General features: G+C 40.2%; 1 protein-coding gene across 1 annotated transcript in view; it reads right to left on the minus strand.

The window, feature by feature from the left end:
* Window positions 1-21,478, minus strand: part of LOC108055244 (ankyrin repeat domain-containing protein SOWAHB-like) — a 31,308-nt gene that overhangs the window by 3,198 nt on the left and 6,632 nt on the right. Inside the window, exons 3-4 of the mRNA XM_017138533.3 lie at window positions 19,561-19,701; window positions 1,280-1,291 (exon numbers count right to left, since the gene is read on the minus strand). Coding sequence (XP_016994022.3) covers window positions 1,280-1,291; window positions 19,561-19,701 — 153 coding nt within the window. The remainder of the gene's footprint in view (window positions 1-1,279; window positions 1,292-19,560; window positions 19,702-21,478) is intronic.

A 21,478-nucleotide genomic window follows, 5' to 3' on the forward strand; every position in this document is an offset into this window, starting at 1 on the left:
TAAATTATTGTTTTTCCCGTTTTTTTTATGCATTTATTGTGTTTACCTCCTTGCCATTGGCGACATTTAACAGCTCGTGCATTTATATTGTCCGACACACAAGACCTATTAACAACATATCAGGCACGCGTGTACAATAATATCTAAATGTTAACACAAACGACTACATTGTAGGAGCTGATTCAGTAAACTGTTTTGAAGTTATTCGCCACACAGATGTAATTCTAAATGAAAATATAATAGTCCTCATATCTAGTGCTTGAAAAATATCGAGAGTTTGCTTTTTCTTGATATTTTCCCATTCAAAACATCGTTATTATCATATCAATATTGTTGAAATATCAAAAATATCGACAATTTGCATGCTCTACTCATAATTATTTTTTTTTTACAAAAAAAAGTACATTTCTTATTTAAGTTATTTGGTTTTGGGGTAAACTATATATTATAAAATTTATGCATATTTTGTAAGTTATCATTTTGGGGTAACCATGTTGCATTTACACGAAAAAGGAAAGATAATTGGAAAATTTACCCTTGCATTAAGTGGCAATGAAAGCACACCCTTGTGGTAAAAATAAGTTTTTGCTGATAATGAATTTAGCTTAAAACAGGTTTATTTCAGGCCAACTAAGATGCCGCCTTGACTATAAAAAAATGGTTAACAAGAAAGGAAGCTACCTTCGGCCAGCCGAAGCTTATATACCCTTGTAGATAAAGTAGTATTTACTCGGTCCAGTTCCGTTTGTAATTAAATTTTGTTTTTAAGTTGTCAAGAATCAAAACGCCTACTTCCTACAGTTACAATGAATTTTCTTATATTTGTTTGAATATTCCTATGGGAGCCTTAAGATATAGTGGTCCGATCCGGCTCGCTCCGACATATGTACTACCTGCAATAGAAAGAAGACTTTCGGGAAAGTTTCATCGCGATAGCTTTTAAACTGAGAGACTAGTTCGCATAGAAACGGACAGACGGACAGACGGACAGACGGACATGGCTAGATAGACTCGGCTATTGGTGCTGATCAAGAATATATATACTTTATGTGGTCGGAAACGTCTCCTTCACTGCGTTGCAAACATCTGACTGAAATTATAATACCCTCTACAAGGGTATAAAAAAGTAACGTGTCAATGGTTTTGTTTTATAACGTGAAAACGGTTTGTATGTGTAATCATTTGCATTAAATTGGTAGAAGGAATTATTGCATTCTGAATGGTGGTCGAAAAGTATTCTACCGCAAAGGATGAATATTTAAAATTGTCACAAACTTACCGTTGCAGGGCACTGAAAGAAAAGAGAAAAAATATTGATTAATATCTTGTTTCCTAAAATAATATAAAACTATAGAAGGTACAATAGATAAATATATTTTATAGATAGGAAAAAAGTAGATCCCCCTTCTGAGATCTATAAAAGTCAATTAAGATGTGTTGCAAGTAAGGCAAGCGATCTTATTCTTTTAACTCAGCAAAAAAAGCCTGTGAATTGAGGTAAATAATTAAATACGTAATGCCCGTATGAAATCAGTTCAAGTTCGGATCGATAGCTGATTTAATTGTTTGACTAATTGAGAGATTTTTTACTGCCCCACTGGCGAACCCCCAAGACGCGCATCCGAGCTACGAGAAGCCGCAGCATTATTTGCTCCATTTGGCACTCGGTTAACTTAATGACTTGATTTGCCAGACTGATGAGGTGCGGCTGATTAGCAAGCACTGGGGGACACAAACAGGACAGGAGCTGGGAAGCTGGGCAGCCAGATCCAGATCCACAGACAACAGTACGTGCAGCAACGTGGCCAACATCCTGGCCATCCTCGTCCGATCGGCGACAATGACTCGCCATATATGCACTATGGCCGGGTAGCCGCAAAAAACCTTAAATTTCATGCAGAATTAATTAACCGCAGTGGCAGTGGCAGTGGCTACTGCAGGCGCTCATTTCGTGTCGCCGCCGCCCAAGTAGCGTAGTGCTTTTTGTGGCTCCAACTTCGACTTCCCAGCTCCGACTTCGACTTGGGCCCCCAGTCTCCCAGTCGCCCAGTCCGATATTTGATGACCGGGCAGACAACGCTGGACTGGAACACACAGAAACGCTCGACGAGAGCGGTCTGGAATTTCATTGAGAAACGTGCCCTGTACGCTGAGGTCGTGTCCCCGCCGCTTTGTCATGAGCATCTCCACTTGCCGACGTTTCGGGAGGTGCACTGATAAAATAATATACCAGTTAAATCTCCTTTTTTATAAAGATTTTTAAGCTGATTGATGATTGTTCTAATTGATTGTTTGGAAATAAATTTAAAATTGAACAAGAGAAAAAGCTATAAGCTTGCACTGCTTGAATTCCATTATTTCCTCATATCTTTTAAATTAATAGTGCGGTTTGAAAAATTTCTTCTAGATTTACTCAACGAGTAACGGGTATAAAGGGTAAAAGGAACGATTTTTGAAGTGTTATCAACTTGACTGGTTAATAAGTATGCTTTTAATCAAGAAAATATTTATAGTGATTAAATCAACCTATTTCTAAATGCAAATATTTTAGCTGGACTACAAGGACTTCTTTTAATTAAAATATATAATAGAAATTATAAATTATTATTATAATTGATTATAACAGTATCATAATCTTTATAATGATTAAACATTTTTGAAGTTCGTTTTAGAAAAGAAGGATTAACAATTTAGAATTTTATATGAGTCCATTCATTTGCTAGCCAATTTTTCGAGGAACAGTGGTTAAGATAACTTATTTAATACATTTTTTTTCAGTGCATGTCTGTATGCATATGCCGGCTGCTTGTTTGCCAGCGAATCTATGTTGTGGCGCCATTAGCTGCCCCGTGTCGCAATTTAATTACAAGCCCCGTCCAAACCGGGGACATCGGTGAGATTTATGCAAAGAATATGGACTAAGCATACGCATCAGGAATATCAGCGGCCAGAGGATATACTCGTATGTAGGAGAGCCAGGGGGCAGGAGTAGGATGGATAGCTGATGACATCACGATGCAGTTGCATTTTCCCCGGGGACCCGTCGCTTTTTTGATGCACAACTCAATTTGGCCAGCGGATCGGATCGAATCGAGGCGAATCGAATCGGATGGGCGATGATGCGAGCAGTTAGGCCATAATGCAGGTTGCCAAAGGGCCAACGGCGAGTGGCCTATTCAAAGATATTAAGGCGAAAGCACTTGTTGCCATCAGGCCAGGGAGCTTCTTTAAAATCGAATCACGTCCGCCCAATTTTTGACCAAGTCGAGCCCTGCAAAAGCCCGGGAAGAAAGAGAGAGACAGAAGAACAGCAGACACTGTCTTGGAAAATTTTAACTCCCTTGTAGGCGATTAAGTTAAATGCCACTAAACTAATTTAATAGCGATTCTGAGTGCATTCGGGGAGCCCCTATCCAGTGGAGCGGGAGAACCCTTTCGACTTTCAGGAAACTTGCACCACATTTTCGCTGTTAAACATCTTGTCCCATGCCCCCAAACCCTGCCCCTTGTCACGTACGCGATCTTTGTAAAATAAATACACTCGACGCCGGCCAGGCAGATTGCTTTTCTATATGGAATTTAATTTGCACTGACCCAAACATGTAATAACAATGCAATTTCAAGCGCAATTTTCCATCGCCCGGCCCACTAAATCAAAGTGAGTATTTAATAAAGCGCTGACCATTTTCTCAGGCGAATTCCCTTTATGTATTTTCCCCGGCGACGACAGCCAGTTGATATGATGGCTGGCGGAGAGATGCAGATGTAGATTCGCAGATACAACTTAAGAGATGCAGATATTGGCAACCGGACATGCACGTCTCGTTATGCAAAATGCCAGCAATCCGGGGCAGTTAAAGTTAAGTTTATGGTGCCTATGATCGGGATGGATGGCGCTTAGCGGGGGCAACCTGTTGCGACTTTGGGGGCGCCCCGTGGATCTGGGCATCGTAAACCCGAGACACACATTCGGGATGATTAATTTAAGCACTTTTACGAGGCCGCTTCATGGCGCTCCTGATTTATTGGCAGTCGCTGCTTTACGATTGGCCTCAAATGGGCTCGAATAAAATCGCGAGATGCTAAATACTCCCATTCGGTATGGGGGAATTACCTCCCTCCTTTTCGCCAATTGGTTTTGACTCGGATTTGGATTCGGATTCAATTCAACGGCAACTTAGGGCCTTCTAATTCCAATTCCGATGATCATCGCGATGGCTGCACTCCGAGGAACACGGCCCAATGAGGAGTTGGCCAAAAGAGATTTCGTGTCTGGCAGCTGGCGCATGTTGCCATCAGACGCATTTACTATTTTGCATAAATCATAATGTAATCTGCATCTGGAAATGAAAACAAACCGATGCAAAGCAAGGCAATGCGAAGCGAAGTCAAGCGAAAATGTCCAAGCGTTTATAATTAACTGCGCGGCCAGAAACCGAAGACATTTGCAGGCGACATGCCGGGCCCAGTTGCAGGACTCTCTCGGTTCTGATCCGGCCAAATACGAACACTCGTACAACCAGCATAAGTCCGAGCATAATCGCGAGTTCCTCAATGAAGCCTGCAGCTCCCCAGCTCACCAGCAACCGACAACGGCGGCAACAACCGCAGATACTCCTACAGACGAATCAGCAACGTGCTTGCACTTGGAGAAAAGGGTTCTAAAAATTTAATTTTATTTTATTTAAAGTTTAGGTATAACAAAAATATTTACTAGAAATGTCTTAGGTTAATCAATATTAATTTAAAAGTTCAACTGAGATATGCTTATTGCATCTTTTTCAAAAATTCATTCATAAAGTTTGTCCCATTTTAGACCCACAAAATTAAAATAAATCTTGCTTAAAAAATTATAACTTTAAAACCCTCAATTTAGAGGACTAAAAAGGAAGGCAATTGGTTTCTTAGCCTTTTATCATTATTTTATCATATCATTATTATAACCCAAACTTTACTTATTTATATTTCTAGTCATTATAGTTTTATGATTTTTGAATTTTGTTTTTTTTAATTACAAAAAATAAAAACTTTAATATTAAGGATTTAAAAAAGATTTATAAATTAATTGGTATACATTTTCTTAGAGGTTATAAACTAGCGCGAAAATGGTTTAAAAAAAAGGAATAAAAATTCTTTGATAAGTATAACCAGAACCTTTGATCCCGCAAGCTCTTGGTTTGATATTAAGTTCTCTAAATTTTTTTAAAGTGCGTATTTAAAAAAGTATGTTTTTATTTTAAAGACTCAAAATAGGGAATATAAGCTAGAAAGAGCACATCGTTTAAAAAAATTGAATACAATTGAATACAATGATAGGTTTTAAGCTCTTGGTTTAATATCAAGTTCTCTAAATTTGTTTAGAGTGCGTATGTTTCGGCACAGGCGGTCAGAGATTCGGGCCGAAGAGGAGCAGCCCCTGGAGATGAGGGCGAGGATGGAGACGGAGCTCGGAGCTTGGGGAGCTGGAGTCGACTACGCAGGCAAATGAATAACCCTCACCTCATGCGCAATCGCGAAATCTACGCAGCGCGCGGTCATCGGGCGCCTGCCAAAACTACGGAAAATAATTTATGCCCCAGTCGACGGACCGCGGCAACACATTGGCGCAACATGCTCCGCGGAGGCAAAGTAAGAAGGCACAAGGCAGCCGAGAGCCAACAGCCAACATCCAACAGCAAACAGCGAACCGAGATCAGCGGGTCGGATGTTAGCCGCAGCCAGCGACGGCCAAAATTATAAATTAATGAAATTTATGCACAATAAAATTGCAAGCGAAATTATTGATGCAGTCGTTCACGCTTTAAATGCTCCCTAAATCAAAAAACGCCTCAAAATTATTAATATGGCCGGTGAACATGCAGCCAGACAATCAGATGGCGCTAGGCAGCCACAAAAACCGAAATAAAACCAAAACAAAAAACAGAACATTAAACATTAAACAAAACTGAATGTTTGTGGCTATGTACAATCGTACAGGCAGAAATGTACACAGGTATAAGCGCCGGATATGTTAATCGGTAGAACATGCACCTCCTGCCTCCTGCCACCATTACACCCGTCGTTTAGCCGATTTGTGGAGGGGTCTATCTTGTTTTTCCCTATCGAGAACACGGCGATAGTAGGGATCTAAAATGGAGGTGCACTTATGCTTTGAAGATTACATCGGAAATACATAAGGGGTTTGAAGAGAAATTAATAAAATTGATAGCTCTGTTGTTCATTAAACTGATGACAATATTTTTAAAAATTATACACAAATGTAATATTTTAAAATTTTAAATCAATTCCGTATTGAAGGATTTATTGAATATTATATCAATATTTATATTATTTTATTTATTTATTTATATTTATTTTTTCGTTTATAACAATCAATATTTAAAATAACATTTACTTGACTAAATCTTTTTAGTAAGACGACAACCTTGTAAATAATAAAAGCCTTTTAAAATCCCACAAACCTTCTCAGAAATCTGCAACAGATAAGTGCGCATTAAAAACTTAATGTTTTCATTTTGTACCACAATATGTAAATTAGTCCCTGTTACCGACTGCATCATAAAATAAATTGTCAAATTACAGACACCAGATAGATTTCACGCCGCATTTTAAATTTTCCCCCTTACCCATGGGCTTTTGGATTTACAAAGAAAATTTTGTTTAAGCAAAAACAGCTTTATCTTATCGCGGGTTTTTGGATTTGGTTTTGGGTTTCCTTTTAAGCGACTAAATGGAAATACTTATTATTCCACGAACTATGGGTATGTAAATTCCGCTTCTCACAAGCGTCTCCATCAGCAGCAGTACAAAAACCAACCCCCATACCCAAAACGCAAAACCCATAACCCATCTCAAGGGTCCCACAGTGGACCCTGAGTTTCGGTTTCGTAACTTACGCAGAAATCTCGAGGTTCGTGTTCAAGACAGGTAGCGCTCTATTGGGCTTATATCAGCGGGCTAAAAAATTAGTTCCTCAACGATGACAAATTAGACGTCATTAAGAGTGAGCGGTCCACAGTGACCTCATCTCATCCTTTCTGGGAAATCGAAAATAAAAATGAAAAAAAAAAACAAAAACGGCTCGCGGAACGTGCAACAAATGGGCATGGCAGACCATCCTAGGCCTTTGGCCGTATTCACAGCGCGTGGAACTGTTACTCCACATTATTTATGATAATCTCGATTCTGTGGCAGACCCCAGACCTCGGTCTCCAGATCTGAGATCCCAGGTTTTTAGTTTTCGGCTTTCGGCTCGAGGTGAGCCACTCCAGTCCAGTCCGTCAGGTCATTTGGCTGACGGAGCGGAGCCACTGGCGTTGCGCATGCGAACATCACATCACAACATCGGGCGCTGCGTGTGGCCCCCAAGAAGTCTGGATTCGTCTTCTGGCTCTCAACCGCCGGCATTTACCTTTGCCTTTACCTGTTGCCAGATTGCCAGCACAAGCGACTCCGAGACCGAGTCCAGATTAATGCGAAGTGACATGTTTAAGTAAAAGATCCAGAAGCTTATCCGATAATGGCCACCATATTTATTAAATGGCGTATTTAATTTGAGCCACTGAACATGGAATGCACAGGAAAAAAACGGTGGCGTCAGCAAGAATGTGTTCTCGAATGGGAAAAAGGTCTCCGAGCAATTATTTCATTGAATTTAACAAAGAAGGGAGCTATAATAAAATCCGCATTTTGTGAACTTATATTAATATTTCTTTAAGAATTTATTCCTGTTGATAATGCCTTCCCCTTCAATTTATTTGCACTAATTTAATGATATTAAATATTGCCTAGTTCTAAATTCAACAAAAATTTTTCAGAAATAATTAATATTTTCATGGTGACTTAAAAATGAAGTCTTTATTTTTAACATTAAATTGATAATCGCTAAAGAATTTATAATAATATTTAGGGTAACTTAAAACTGAAATATTTATTTAAGAATTTATTTCTGTTGATAATGACTTCCCCTTCAATTTTTTTCACCAATTTAATGATATTAAATATTGCCTAGTTCCAAATTCAACAAAAATGTTTCAGAAATAATTAATTAATTCAAGGTTACTTAAGAATGAAGTCCATAATTTTTAACATTAAATGAATGATTGTTAAAGAATTTAAAATAATATTTAGGGTGACTTAAAACTGTAATAGTTTTTCAATTTAAATATGTTTTGTAATCTTGATTTTCCCTCAGTGTGCCACAGCCTAGGCCGCAGGCATAATTAACCCAAAAACGTGGCACCGTCCTTAATTATTCTAGGCATATAGTAAGCCCTAGCTGCAATTGGGATTGGGGGACCGTAGCGGACCCACTAGGACCCAACACAGGCTCACGAGGGGCTCAGACTTTGGGCTCCTGCTCAGACGACACGATTACCCTTAAATAGGCCCCACAATAATCATTTGTTTTCGGGCCCTAACAATGCAGTATCGATAGCGGGGCAACGCAGGAGCCACCAGAGTGGCCTGAGCCACCGGAGCATCACCAATCCACCGAACCACTGAACCACCGAACTCATGACCAAGTCGCGGCCACCACCGTCGACGGCTTCTTCTTCCTCTTCTCATTCTGGCCTTGTCGTTTCCGCTGCCGATTTTAAGGTTGCTGCTGCTTCTGCGGAGGTTGCTGCAACTTCTGGTTGCTGGCTGCCAGTTTTTGAGACAACACGAAGATTAGCATGCGTGACTAACAGAATTTTGTTATTCGCGGCCGAACTCCTTTGCTCCTTTCGCGAATCGTGCTGGCAGCGGGTCCCGTCCACGACTCCGTAATCGTTTGTTAATTTTGCTAATTAATTATTGAATTCTTGATAAGCGGCCATTGAGTAATTGGCGAATGCTTCAATAAAGCAACCGAGATTAACGCCAGCAGTAATGATTAAATTAAAATGAGGCAGGAACTTTCGTAATTAACCATTTTTTTTAGGTTTAATAATGCTGATTCAGAGATTAAAAACCAATATTATAATTTTTGACGTAGGTTTTCTAAAATTTCTTACAATAAAGTTGGTACACAGAGAGAATTCTGACGTTCTCATCTGAGTTGAAAATGTTCTTAAAAATATAAATGCCTTTTTTAAGTTCAAAATGTTCTAAATGTGCTTGAATTAAGTTAAATTGGTTCTTAAAATCTAGTTGAGCTTAGAATGTTCTTGAAATAAGAACGAAATGTTATTATTTTAGCACAGGGTTCTTAAATCAAATCGATTTTGTTCTCAAAAACCACAATCCCTCAAAATGTTCTCAGTTTGAGAACAAAAAGGACTAAAGAATGAGCCCTTTTCGTCTTATTTATAATTCCCAACTGGGTCTAGCCCTTCATGAACCAAGACCAAGTCAGATATTGAGACTTCAAGACTTTTTTCTGGCTTAGGTCTTTAATAAACTTCCGCACCTTTATAAGGTGTAGGATGAAGTTACTTTTGGAAAAGGTAATTGGACAACTACCTTAATATTACATATAAATTACTTTTGATCCTAAATGACTCTTATCTTTAGCTAAAATTAAATTCAAAATGCTGTAGAATTGAGAGCCAAATGTTCTGAAAATATAACAAATGAACTTATTTTTGTATCCATTTGATTTAAAAATGTTCTTGAATTAAGGACAAAATCAACTTGAAAAAAGAACGAAATGAACTCAATGTCGGATTATTAGCTAACACCATTTCGTTCTGATGTTGAGAACGTTCAACTCGAAATGAGAACATTTGTGCTTACCCGGTTTTTAAGAACGAATGTTCTTGATTTGAGTGCAATGTTCTTAGTTTTTTTTCTCTGTGTAAGTGAAAACACATTTTCAATTCAAACTTTTAAGTCTGAAAATATTTCCTTTATTTGGAAAAAAGGATGTTCTTTCAGCTTCGATCATTATTTATTCCGTCTACTTGTGTTAATTGATGGTCGATTATTTCAGCGACCATTTTCCGAACCAAGTTCTTAGCATAGTTGTCCAAGAGTTTTGCCTTTTTGATTTTATTTATATTTTTCGGCTTTTTGGGCAGCGTAACCTTTTTCTGTTTGACAAGCAATTGCACTCAGCCCAAAAATGTACCACAGCCTTTTTGCAGAGGTTTCTCCTTGGCGGAGATGGTTTCTCGGTCTGCGCGATCGCGACCCGCTGCATGTCTTTTTTTCCAGACCCCATCTCCAACTCTTCAGTTCCAGTCCGAAGTCCCCGAAGTTCCGAGACCCAGAGCTCCAATCCCATCGTCCTCATCATCAGCAGCTCCATCTGCATTCGTCCCGTTCGCACAAAGTTTAGTTTCGTAATTTATGATGTCGCTATCGCAGCATCAGTCCAAGGATTTTAGGTAACGTGCGAACCCAGAGAAGTTGAAATGGAGAGATGGAGGAGGCACCCGGGGACCATGGAAGAGCAATCCCACAGGGCGCGGGGAAAACTATTATCAGAAGTTTTATGTAAATTCTTAAGCATGTTGCCTGGCTGCCATTCTAACATCGGAAATCTTGGGTCGGCAGCAACTGCCGCAAGTTGCGAAATGTAATCTTTTGTCATCATGTTTGACAGCAACGGTTGTCGTCCTACGCATCCAGCACACCTGCCTTGGTTCCCTCATTAATTATGCACAAGTCCCTGCTCAATTCGGCACCCTCTGGAGTGAGCCCACGCATAAGCTCTACTTCAATTGTTTCAAACTATTGTATAAGCGAGGAAGAGAATCGTTGCTAGCCCTTTAAATGGGCCACAAAATTGGATGAGCCTTTCAGTTGCCAATAAATTAACTTCTAAAATGGTATGTATTCTATTTAAGTGTTGTATAGAAAAGAATGAGGCTTTAATAAATTAGTAAGTTATGATATCATAAAAAAAATTGTATTTATACCATAAAAAGATAAAAAGATTAAACGTCAGAGAGAAAGGCTTGATATAAAAATCTAAATCTTTAAATACTATTTAAAGACATCTGCTACACACAAAAAAAACACACCTGGATCAAATCGATATTACCATGCAATACTGGTAGAACTGATGCTCCTAACTTGAATACAAATACTAACTTGAATACAAATCCTGCTCACTTAAATCCCACTTAAGTACGAAACCAATTCGCAATGTAATTACACCGCAGTTTTAGTGGTTCTCAAACAGTTCCAGCTCATTACGACGTGAGAAATATAACTTTATTTAACGATCCCCTTAATAATTACCAATCATTTGTACTTTTTCAATTCATTTGACGCGTTCCAGCCCAGCGAATTAATTACTTTTTTAACCGCAGTCGCCGGAGAATAGGCCTAAGGTGGCCCGGGTGGCAGACCCTCTGCGAAACGGGGCCGTTGAAAGGATAGGGGCAATAAATAATTGTTTTTTTTTTTTATCTCCCAGAAGTATATAAAAAATAAACAAACAAACAAGCAAAACCAATATGGGCGGACCGATGGGCGGTCAGCGATTTCTGTAGTGGGTTTACACTACACGGCGAATGGCGAACTGCGAACGGCAAACGGCGAGTGCGGAGTCAATTTGAAAAATCGATTAAATTCGAATAAATGTTGGCGAATGGGCTTAGTCGGATTTAAAAACTCATAACAACCAGGCAACACCTCCTTTTGTACGAGGTGTATACGGAACAATGTGTGGGGTACCATCCGAGTACCAGGTCTTCCCGGCCGCCGGCGATTTTTGGAGGAGCAGGAGCAGAAGCAGGCGCAGTATTATTCATATTTATTTTGCACAATTTATGACCCGGTGAGCCTTCTGCGCATCGTTGGCATACACGTATTGACAAATTTGCAGGGCCCTCTGCCGCTGACAGGCATCCGGATTGGGAATGGGATTGGGAATGGGCATGGGTATAGGGATCGCCATTTGGGAATCGGAAATCGGTAGCTGGCGCTAGTACATGGAACGGTGGCACTGCCTGCGACAGGAACACGGATTCTCCCAAGGCGAAAGCTAATCAATATACATACGTTTGCCTGGCTGGGATCGGCGTTGATTGCTTTGCCGTTGCCCCGAACACTTGGAGATATTGGTGCACTTAGAGGAAAATTTAATGATAAAACTCCTTTTAGAGATACAGCTTTTGGACCTACAGCAGATAGAATAAACCATAAACTTTAGAACCTTAAAGGACCAGCAAAATTAACTGAATTTTAAAGCTTGTAACACAATATTCTTTTTCTTTTTTAGATATTTTAAGAATATTTAATCTTTTAAAGACATTTTCCTTAACTGAACTCTTTTCCTCTGTTAAACATTTATTTTAACTGGTTTAAATACAGTTACAATTGGCATAAACATTTTTTTCCTATTTATTTTCAATATTTCATTAATTTTCCAAGTGCATTAGTAAATAATACCATTCCTGCGATATTCTTGATTTATTTTCCGAGTGTAGAGATAATCGCACACACGCTATTCCGCCGGTTCATGCCATTAAACGTGACAAGTTGCATGTCCAAATAAAGCAGCAATGACCTCCATCAAACCGATATCGCAGATCGGGGACTCCGGGGCCATCAAAACGGGGCGTAATAATCAAAAGGATCGTGTTTAATAAAATGCAAAGCGTTCGCGATCGCCTTGCCTTCTCCTTCGATTGTAATCATTTGAGATCGCCAGAGGAACAATGGTCATTCGGAAGCCAGTCAATCAGGAATGAAGAATCAGGAATCAAGAATGAAGAATCGGGAATCAGGAATCAGGAATCCATCTTCGTCAGCCAGGCGAGGCGATTGTCTGCCGGACTTCTTGGTGGTTAACATGGCGCCTGAGTTTGTCGTTTTGGGAATTGTCAGCGGATCATCAGTCGGGATGATCGTCAATGACTTTGACGCTCTCCACTTCTTTGTCTGCCACATCCATTGTTCTCAGCGCCTTTTTCTTTACTTATTTTATTTTTTACCTTGCGACGGCGGCGACTGCGGCAAATGGATGTCCGTGGTCGGCTCATGAAATGTCAATCAAGTCATAGAAATCGCATTGCTGATTGACTATGCGAAAGTAGGTGCTCCTCTTGAAGAGTCCCAGTCTCAGTCTCCCGGTCACAATCCCAATCTCAATCCGAGGACCCAGTCGAAGTTGGGTCCACTCCAAAACAATTCAATTGAGGCAGCAAATAAATCACGTAGAAACGGACTCAATGATCGTGGACCAAGCTTTGGTTTTTTGTTTTATTTTTTTGGCTCTTTTTTTTTTTTTTGATTTTCAGGCCTGTGACAGATCTCTGGTGGGTTCTGTGGCAGGAAGACAAAAAATGCGCACGGCCACGGCTACAGGCTCCCGAGGTTCTGTTTTATTTTTTTTTGTATTTTCCAGCTCTTTTGTGGCTTTCGTTTGGGGTTTTCGTAGTAGTTATCTGGGAAGTTTTTCGAATGTCGCTAATTTGACGACTGCACGATTGCATCAAGTCGCCGGCGAGCACAGGACGTCTTCAGTCTGGACGAACTCCCGCCGATGCATTTACAGATAAGCTCAATTTCGTTTTTGCTGACACTTTACCGGCGGGCCGAACGGAGCATTGCCGGGATTCACGTTTTCGAGACATGTCGCCGATTTCGGATGGCACAAAAATAAAAATTCCAGTCCCCAGTCACGGAGCTAAACACGCTAAAGTCTTCCTTAGCCCGAAACTCCTTAATGGTCATAACCGTTTTCTCGATGGCTTTGAATTGCGAACCGCATTGGTCATTACCCCCCATATATCTGTTGTATTTTTAATGGCAGCATCACTGCTTACATTCAATTAAGTTTCAGTTCATTGTGGGTTTCTTTTTGGGGCAGAAGAGTATGGCCTATTCGACTTGGCAAAAGGTCCCGAATTACCAACGCAGCCTCGAGTAATTGTGAATGACAATAATTGTGGAGACAATCGGCAGTTCGGACCCGTGTAGAGGTGATTTTGGCCACATTCTGCCCGGGAGACATCCGTTGGAACGTGCAAGATGTTGGCGCCAACAGCGCCACCCAATAATGCCAGCGAGATAATAATAAAGACGAATTCCAGCGACTGAATGCTTCGAGTGCAATCGCCACTTCGCCTGGAATGACAGTTAAAGACCCCCTTTCGAGTGGACAGTTACACATGTGCCTAGTGGGACGGATAGTTTTTCAAGTTTTTTCCTAATTCATTTGGAATTTTGCAAGGTTTTTGTGCAAAAATAGTTTTAATATATTTAAAAAACTAGTTAAAAAATGTAGATCGTATAACTTTAAGCAAAAAGGGTGGAATAGTAATAACTACACACAAAAATACAAGCCGGAATCAAATTGATATGCACATGGTAAATTTCTGACATTTATACGCATATCGTTTTTACCATTTGAAATTCGAGCATATCAAGACAAAATTGTTACCATGATACATTGTTCTTTGGATCTGCATTTCAATGTTTCGCTTTCTATAAACAATAACAATTCTACAACATTTAAAAAAAAGACATTTAAATCAGACAATTATTTGAAAAGTTTTTAAGTTAATGTTCAAAGTAGATAAAAATGTCATGATGCACATTTCTTTCAATTGTTCCTTAGTGAGTAAGAATTATAACCCATATAATAAGAAATCGAAAGTATTATATAAAATCCATTCGAAATCATAGAACTAGTGCAGTACATTAGATAAACAGAAAATCACTGCAATCTAATCTAAAGCCAAAAGGGAAGCAAACTAAGTAAAAGCTCATGACCCAAATCAGAGACAACTTCAAAGGCTATTTACGACAACGACAATTAAATGGGGTTTTATGTCCGAGTGTATCACCTCCGAGTGATGGCCGGATGACACGACTACTGCCACTGCTCTTTCCCAGAAGGGAAATCCTTTCGCATGTCAACTGACAATATATCCACCATTCGCCGACGACACTGGGTGAACTCTAAACTGCACAATAACTAAATATAAAGCCGCCGTTCAGGGAAATATTTTGATGACATTTATGCGTTCACGTCCACTGGCGGCAGCGACGACACAGAGCTCTAATTAAATTTAATAGCTGCGCAGCGACATAAAATTGAGCCACCAACGTGGCAGACGTCGTAAACACATTTGATTTGATTTCTGGAAAGGCTTCACTCATTTGACAGCCGCACAGCCGTTTTCGCCGGTGTTTGTCCGGGCGGATTGTTGATTGAATTGTCACCTCGATTTAATGACACCCATGGAAAGTATCTTTCACACAAGCCGCCGTTCGGTTTGATGTCTTCCATCCAGGGGAACACCATCATCATATGCCACTTGGCTGGGGCGCCACCAACGCCGCTGACACACATACGGCACCACTATTATGGGCGGTAGTTTCTCAGTTTCTCAGCGGGCCGCAGGGACTGTCAAAGGTGTCAGACGTTTTATTGCCTTTGCGGACGACCTGTTGAAAAGTTCATGGTCACGATGCGAGCAGACTTGCCAGACGGACTTTGAAGATTGTCCTTAGATCTTGGGTACTTAATGGCACTTCATGCGTTTTGCACTGGTATAATTCAATTAAAAAGTGTAATAAAAATGGAAACGAAAAAAACAATTTTGTATAGAAAATATTTATGCTAAAACTCTCTAAATAAAAATAAGTGTTTAAAATTTAAAATGATTTTTAACGTTGATTTAACAAATGAAATTAAATATGTAGTGTTCAGAAAACCCCAAACAAATAATGACGTTTAAAAAACATAAAAAAAAATAGATGATATTTTTGCTTATTATTATAAAATGTAATTAAAATGGAAAATAAAAAAAACAATTTGGTTTCCAAAATATTTATGAAATTCTAACTGTTTGTTAATATTGTTTTAACAAACTTTTTTCTAATATGTAATCTATGATTGTTTAGATTGTAATCTTTAAAAAATCAAAATATTTAAATTGATATAAAAATAGTACCGTTAGATAAAGGTATACATAGAATAGATGGCATTTCTTATAAGGGAAGCCATCATGTTTATTATTTTTAATTTTGAGCACTTCAAACGCCTGTTTGTATTTAAATACCCAAACACATTATTGCGGAACACAGAGAGCCGTGGCCGACGATTGCCTGAAACGTGGTCGTACTCAAATATGGGCTTGTCCAGCCGCTTGAGGTTGTTTGTATCCCAAGTTTAATTAAATTTCTGGCATACGACATCAGCAATCAAGCACTGGCAACATGGCACCGGCATTGGCTTTGGCTTCGGCTATGGCATCGGCATCAAGCACCGTCACCATTGCCGCACCACGGGTTAGATGCACAGTCATGGACATGACTCTGTGTAAACGGACATGCACATTTGAATTCGGTTAAATAGTCCACCTGGGCATGCCATCCGCAAGTCCACAAGTCCGCTTCCATATCCACTTCCACATCCACAGCCAATCCAGAGTGCCTAATGTTTTCGGTTCGGAATGGCATGGGTTGATGGAATGCCCTTGTCCGGGCATAAAAGCCACATAGGTGGATGTATCCGTATGTGCATATTCAAAACGCCAGTCGCTGCTAATATGTAGTAGCGGCTTATAAAATGTTACAAGTTTTGTATTAATTAAAAACTTCGGCCCGTGTGTACTTTTACCGAGTTATATATATATTTTTTTTCACCATGCCGCAGCTCCTTTTGCCATTCAGGTGCTCCGATATACATATACAGCTGTGTGTGGGCTGGACTTTCCCCATTTGAACGCGGGTTTGTCTATTGTTTCCAGTCCATCCGATTTTGGTAGGGCGGTGGGACCGCCCCAAATAGACAAGCATGCACCGTTTTGCAATTTAAGCTTGTCGACGTTGCTGGTGCCGTGATGTTGCTGTTGGGTTTTCGAACCCCGAGCTCCGATTCCCTCCACTCGGCCAACCGTGCATCCATTCCGTCCATCCCATCCATCCATCAACGTGTTTGACCTAGCCGGCAATTCGGTTTGACATGCGGGTAAATTGAATTTTCCTTGTTTCGCATTTGTTTCGACTTGTTTCTTTTTTGATTTTGGCCCGTTGTACGAATTACTTATTCAAATTAAAAATATTCTTTTTCACCCTGCCGCCGATGACTGGGGAATATTTATTTGGAGTTTCTCCACAATTCTCGCCCATTTATTTACATACGCGTACATATGTAAATTGTCGGCATGTGAGTCCGGACATTGTACATAATCCTGTTAGCATACAAGTGTAACTGAATCCATCAGCATAACTTTGGAACTCTTGGGGCCCGGGACAGATTTCACTGAGAATAAATTTATTTTTCTATCGAATACATTTTTCTACGCAATATTAGCTTTCCCTGTGTTATATTTTTAATATTTTTAAGATATTCTAAACTCGTAGTTTATGATCGTATATTTTTTTAAATTAGTTATGATTTTCTAAAGATGTTTTTTTTTTTTAATTTTCAAAGTTATAAAATTGTTTAAAAAATATTTCTTCAATTTAATCCTTATCTCTACTTAATTGAAATTTCTAAGGAATAATTAAAAAAACTTAAAAATTGTTAAGTTAATTTATTGCATAATTAAAAAGTCATCTTCCTGGTTTTTATGTATGCTCCATTAGACAATATCTCTGCTTGATAGTGCAGAGATTAACTGTTCGCGCGAACATTTAAAATTTCACAAGATAAAACCGTTTTTTCGGCCATTCACATTTTGCAAATGAGCACAAGTCAGATTGCTTTCGAAGGCCCCGAAGGAACTCAAGGCATTAGGTTAAGTGGCAATCGCGGTCTGATTTATGGCTATTTCCGTCTCGTTGCGATTTCAGTGATTCAAGGAATTGGAAGCGCCGCAAATGAGCTGCCAGTTGGCAGTTGCTCATCCAACGGCCTCCGGGGTGCCGGCTCATTAATTGATTGCACTTATGGCCCCAAGATTTGCGAGCATTTGCATTCGTACTTGCACATGTACATATGCGTATGCAGAGTGCGGAATTCATTATTTCCGGGAACAGTGCATTTGTACGGCAATTAGTCCGCTCGCGAACATAATATACCACGCCTTCGCCGCAGACCCGGACCCTGAGGCCCATGTTCCTCTGCGGACGGCATAAATCATCTTGCAGCGGGGCCGACGCCCCAGTATCAGCGTTGGATATATGGGACATAAATACCCGGGGCCGTACAAAACTCCAAAAACGCTGTCTAATTGAGAGGCACCGCAGAGGAAGAGCAGCAACCACAGGCAGAAAATCTGGCGGGGATCGTGTATTGAGTTCTCACACTCAGTCCGCACGAATCCCAATCCCAATCTCGAGATGTCGCGAGCGGAGCCATTTTTCCATGTCTCATTTGCGGCGACCCCTCGAGAATTGGGGCTCGCTCTTTCCCCAATTTGAGTGGGGTCACACGCACGTCATAAATAAATGTAAAAAACTGGTCTAGGGGTGATGGACTAGGGAATACCCGGTCCTAAACTCGCTGATATTACAACCATTAGGCTAAGGAGTTGGTTAAGAAATCTTATTACAATATTACATTTTAAAAGTGCCAAGTTAATGCTAATTCGTAATATTTTCATAGATTTCTATATAACTTTATATTATAGCCTATATGTCTTGCGTAGACTTTATATCCCCTAAGTCCCTATATATAATCTATTAATACGCAATGTAGACCTTGTTTTTTATTATTTATGATCCTTTAAAATAAAATTTCTCCACCGCACTAAATTAGGGGAAATACATTCAGACATTGTGTCAAAACATTTTTGATTACCAACAATTAACAATTCCTAAAAAAAGCAAAGGTAATAATTTTTAAAACACCTCTTTTAGGGCTAAACCTAATAAAAGCAAATAAATCAAAGGAGCTGCATGTGGAGTGAATAGCTAAATGATCAGTTTAGATTTTTGTGGATGTAGAACGGAAAGCTACACATTTTTTTTAGCAATACCATAATGCTATTGATGTAAACAATTTCAGTATTTTCTGTACACAATGTTTAAATAAACGTAATGGGATCGTTATATAAAAATTGAAAAATGCAAGTTTTTGAAAATATGTTTGCATTCCTGCCATTTTTAGGCTTTGAACTAATAAAGCTAGTGATTGGGATACTATTCTTTTTATCTTAAAATAAAAATTTTCAATTATCCCGGAGCTGACAATTAGGCAACAGCAAATGTTTGTGGAATACAGGCAGTGCGAAAAAATGGAAATAGCTTGTTTTGTGTCTGACGCCTCCAGACATCCCACTCCCCATCCCGATTCCCAGCGAGATCACTCGTCGTCAGTGGTTGCCCAATGGCAGTCCATATATCTACGTCTATATCTATGACCGATTCGTACGGCCTATGTTGTCCGGAGTCGCGCTCACGCCCACTTTTTAACATGCGCTACAAGTGCTAAAAATGCTGAAAACATATTTCACAATTAATTGTCGCCTCGGCTGGCGTTGTTGCTTTCCGCTCGCTATGCGACAACCGCCCCCCGGACCACGCCCCCCAGCCCCTCTGACGGCCGGTCCCTCAGTTGTCGTTATTATATTTTCCTCGCATTTTTAAGTGTTGTTCGACATGGCAAAAACAACGCGTTGCTGCTTAATTTGTCGTAATTAATGCTTATGAATAGTTTGTACTTGTCGCATTTGTTAGCGGAGCGTGGGTGGAAAGTGGCTGGAAAATCAAAGAGTGGCTTACCTGCAGCTTAACCAGTTCCGGGAACTCGCTGGCCATCTTGGCCAGCTCCTGGTAATTAGCCTTCGCCATCGAGACGATCCACTCCTTAGCCTTGGGATGCGCCAGCGTAACCTCGGGCGAATCCTTCTCCTCGATTAATTGCTGAAAGGAGATGGAGGAGAAGAGGGACGCCCGTAAGGGGCATAAATTAATTATGCATGTTTCTGCCACTTTGTCTACGACTTGGCGGGGGCGGTGTCAGATGGTGTATTAAAAACAAAAAGAAAACAAAAAACCAAAAACGAAAAACATCGGCACGAAGCGGGAATAAAACATAGAAAGCCCATTGAGAGCATTAACGCCAACACAGTCGTCGCCTCCCGGAATATACGATTCTAATTTACCCACTCGCACACGGTTAACATTGCCCCACAATCCCTGTGTGTGGCATCCGATGGATGTTCATATGGATATGGATATGGGACGGGTGGGGTTGGGGTTGCGACTCGGGCGGGGGTGCACTCTCAAAAATATCTAGCATTTCATAATTAGATCAAGCACGAATAGGACCACAAATTGAAACCAAACAGATAAACCCACTTGTTAATGAGCCATAGGCACAGTAGGATTCATGTTAGATTAACATTAAAATCTAAAAAAACAGATTGGAAATCACAGGAATACTAGTTAAATTTAATATATATATATACAAGTGTTTCAAGATCGAACAAATTTTAAATTCTAAAATCTGGAAACATCTTCTAAAAACAAATTCAAATATTAATTTACATAAGATGTTATTATTACATGATTTCTCTTTAAATTAGAAAAAACTAAATTATAATCGAAAGTTATAAAAGCTTTGAAAACTTAAGCTAAGAATTGAAATATTTAGTAATACTGTTCCAAAATCCATTCACACTTTCTCCGAGTGTTAAGATGGGATGCCAATGAGATGGGGGTTGGGGGATGAAACTGGGATGCGTGTGTGTTGTTCCAAGGGTGCAGACACGGGCGTAAAAGCTGGATGGTAATTATGCTCACGCATTCGACGGCGCCATCGCCATGTTCCTCCACTAATTATGAAGGTAATAATTTTTATTTATTAGGCGCGTGCTTAAGGCAGAAAGTACGATGGGTTCTTCGTTTGCTCTCGAGGATCTGCCTCTAAAAGAAAGTAGATGTGCGTTCTGTTGTGTTTTTTTTGCCTCGGTGATTTACAGAGTTTTTTAGGCTAGGATTTCGGGGGGGCGGGGGCGTGGCACACCCGCAAAACTCGGCTGCTGATAATGAGCTCTCTAATGATTTCCGAGGGGATGGGGCTTCCGCGTGGCAGAAGTGGGGGGTTTCCCAAACACATGTGCCCGCGACAATAGGAACGGCAGTCGAGCCGACATGTGTGCCTCATATTTACGAGCGCACAACACATTTTCGGCAACTAATTATCCATTCGCGTAATGTTCGCGGGCCGAACAAGCTGTGGAATCCCCGGAATCTCCGGCCCTAGCTTCACCTGAACAACATCACCCACTCTGGGCCTTTATTATCCCGGCCTAACATTACATAGCTAATAAATACTACGACATTTGAATGCCGCATTTAGCCGCAGGATGCGCAGAACGCGTGCCAGGACCTCTCATCCTCACCGTCTATTTACACGCCACTTGACTCCTGGAGAGCTCACGTTTTTCCAATTACCCGCCCGGTGTTCGGTCCGATTTTTCCCAGGTAAGGGCGGCAGTCGCCATTTGCAAATGCCGAGCAAATGTCGAGCATATTTTTTGGGTAAAGGTAACGTAACGAGCATTACGAACGGCATTCTAGAAGTCGAATCGGAGGACTCGAATTCGTATTCGTAGTCGGGCATTTGAGCGAGCGAGGCGACAGGCGTAACAGGAACAGAAACAGCAGCAGAACATCACAAAACAGTACAAACATT

Source organism: Drosophila takahashii, chromosome 3L (assembly GCF_030179915.1).
Source record: "Drosophila takahashii strain IR98-3 E-12201 chromosome 3L, DtakHiC1v2, whole genome shotgun sequence".
NCBI lineage: Eukaryota > Metazoa > Arthropoda > Insecta > Diptera > Drosophilidae > Drosophila > Drosophila takahashii.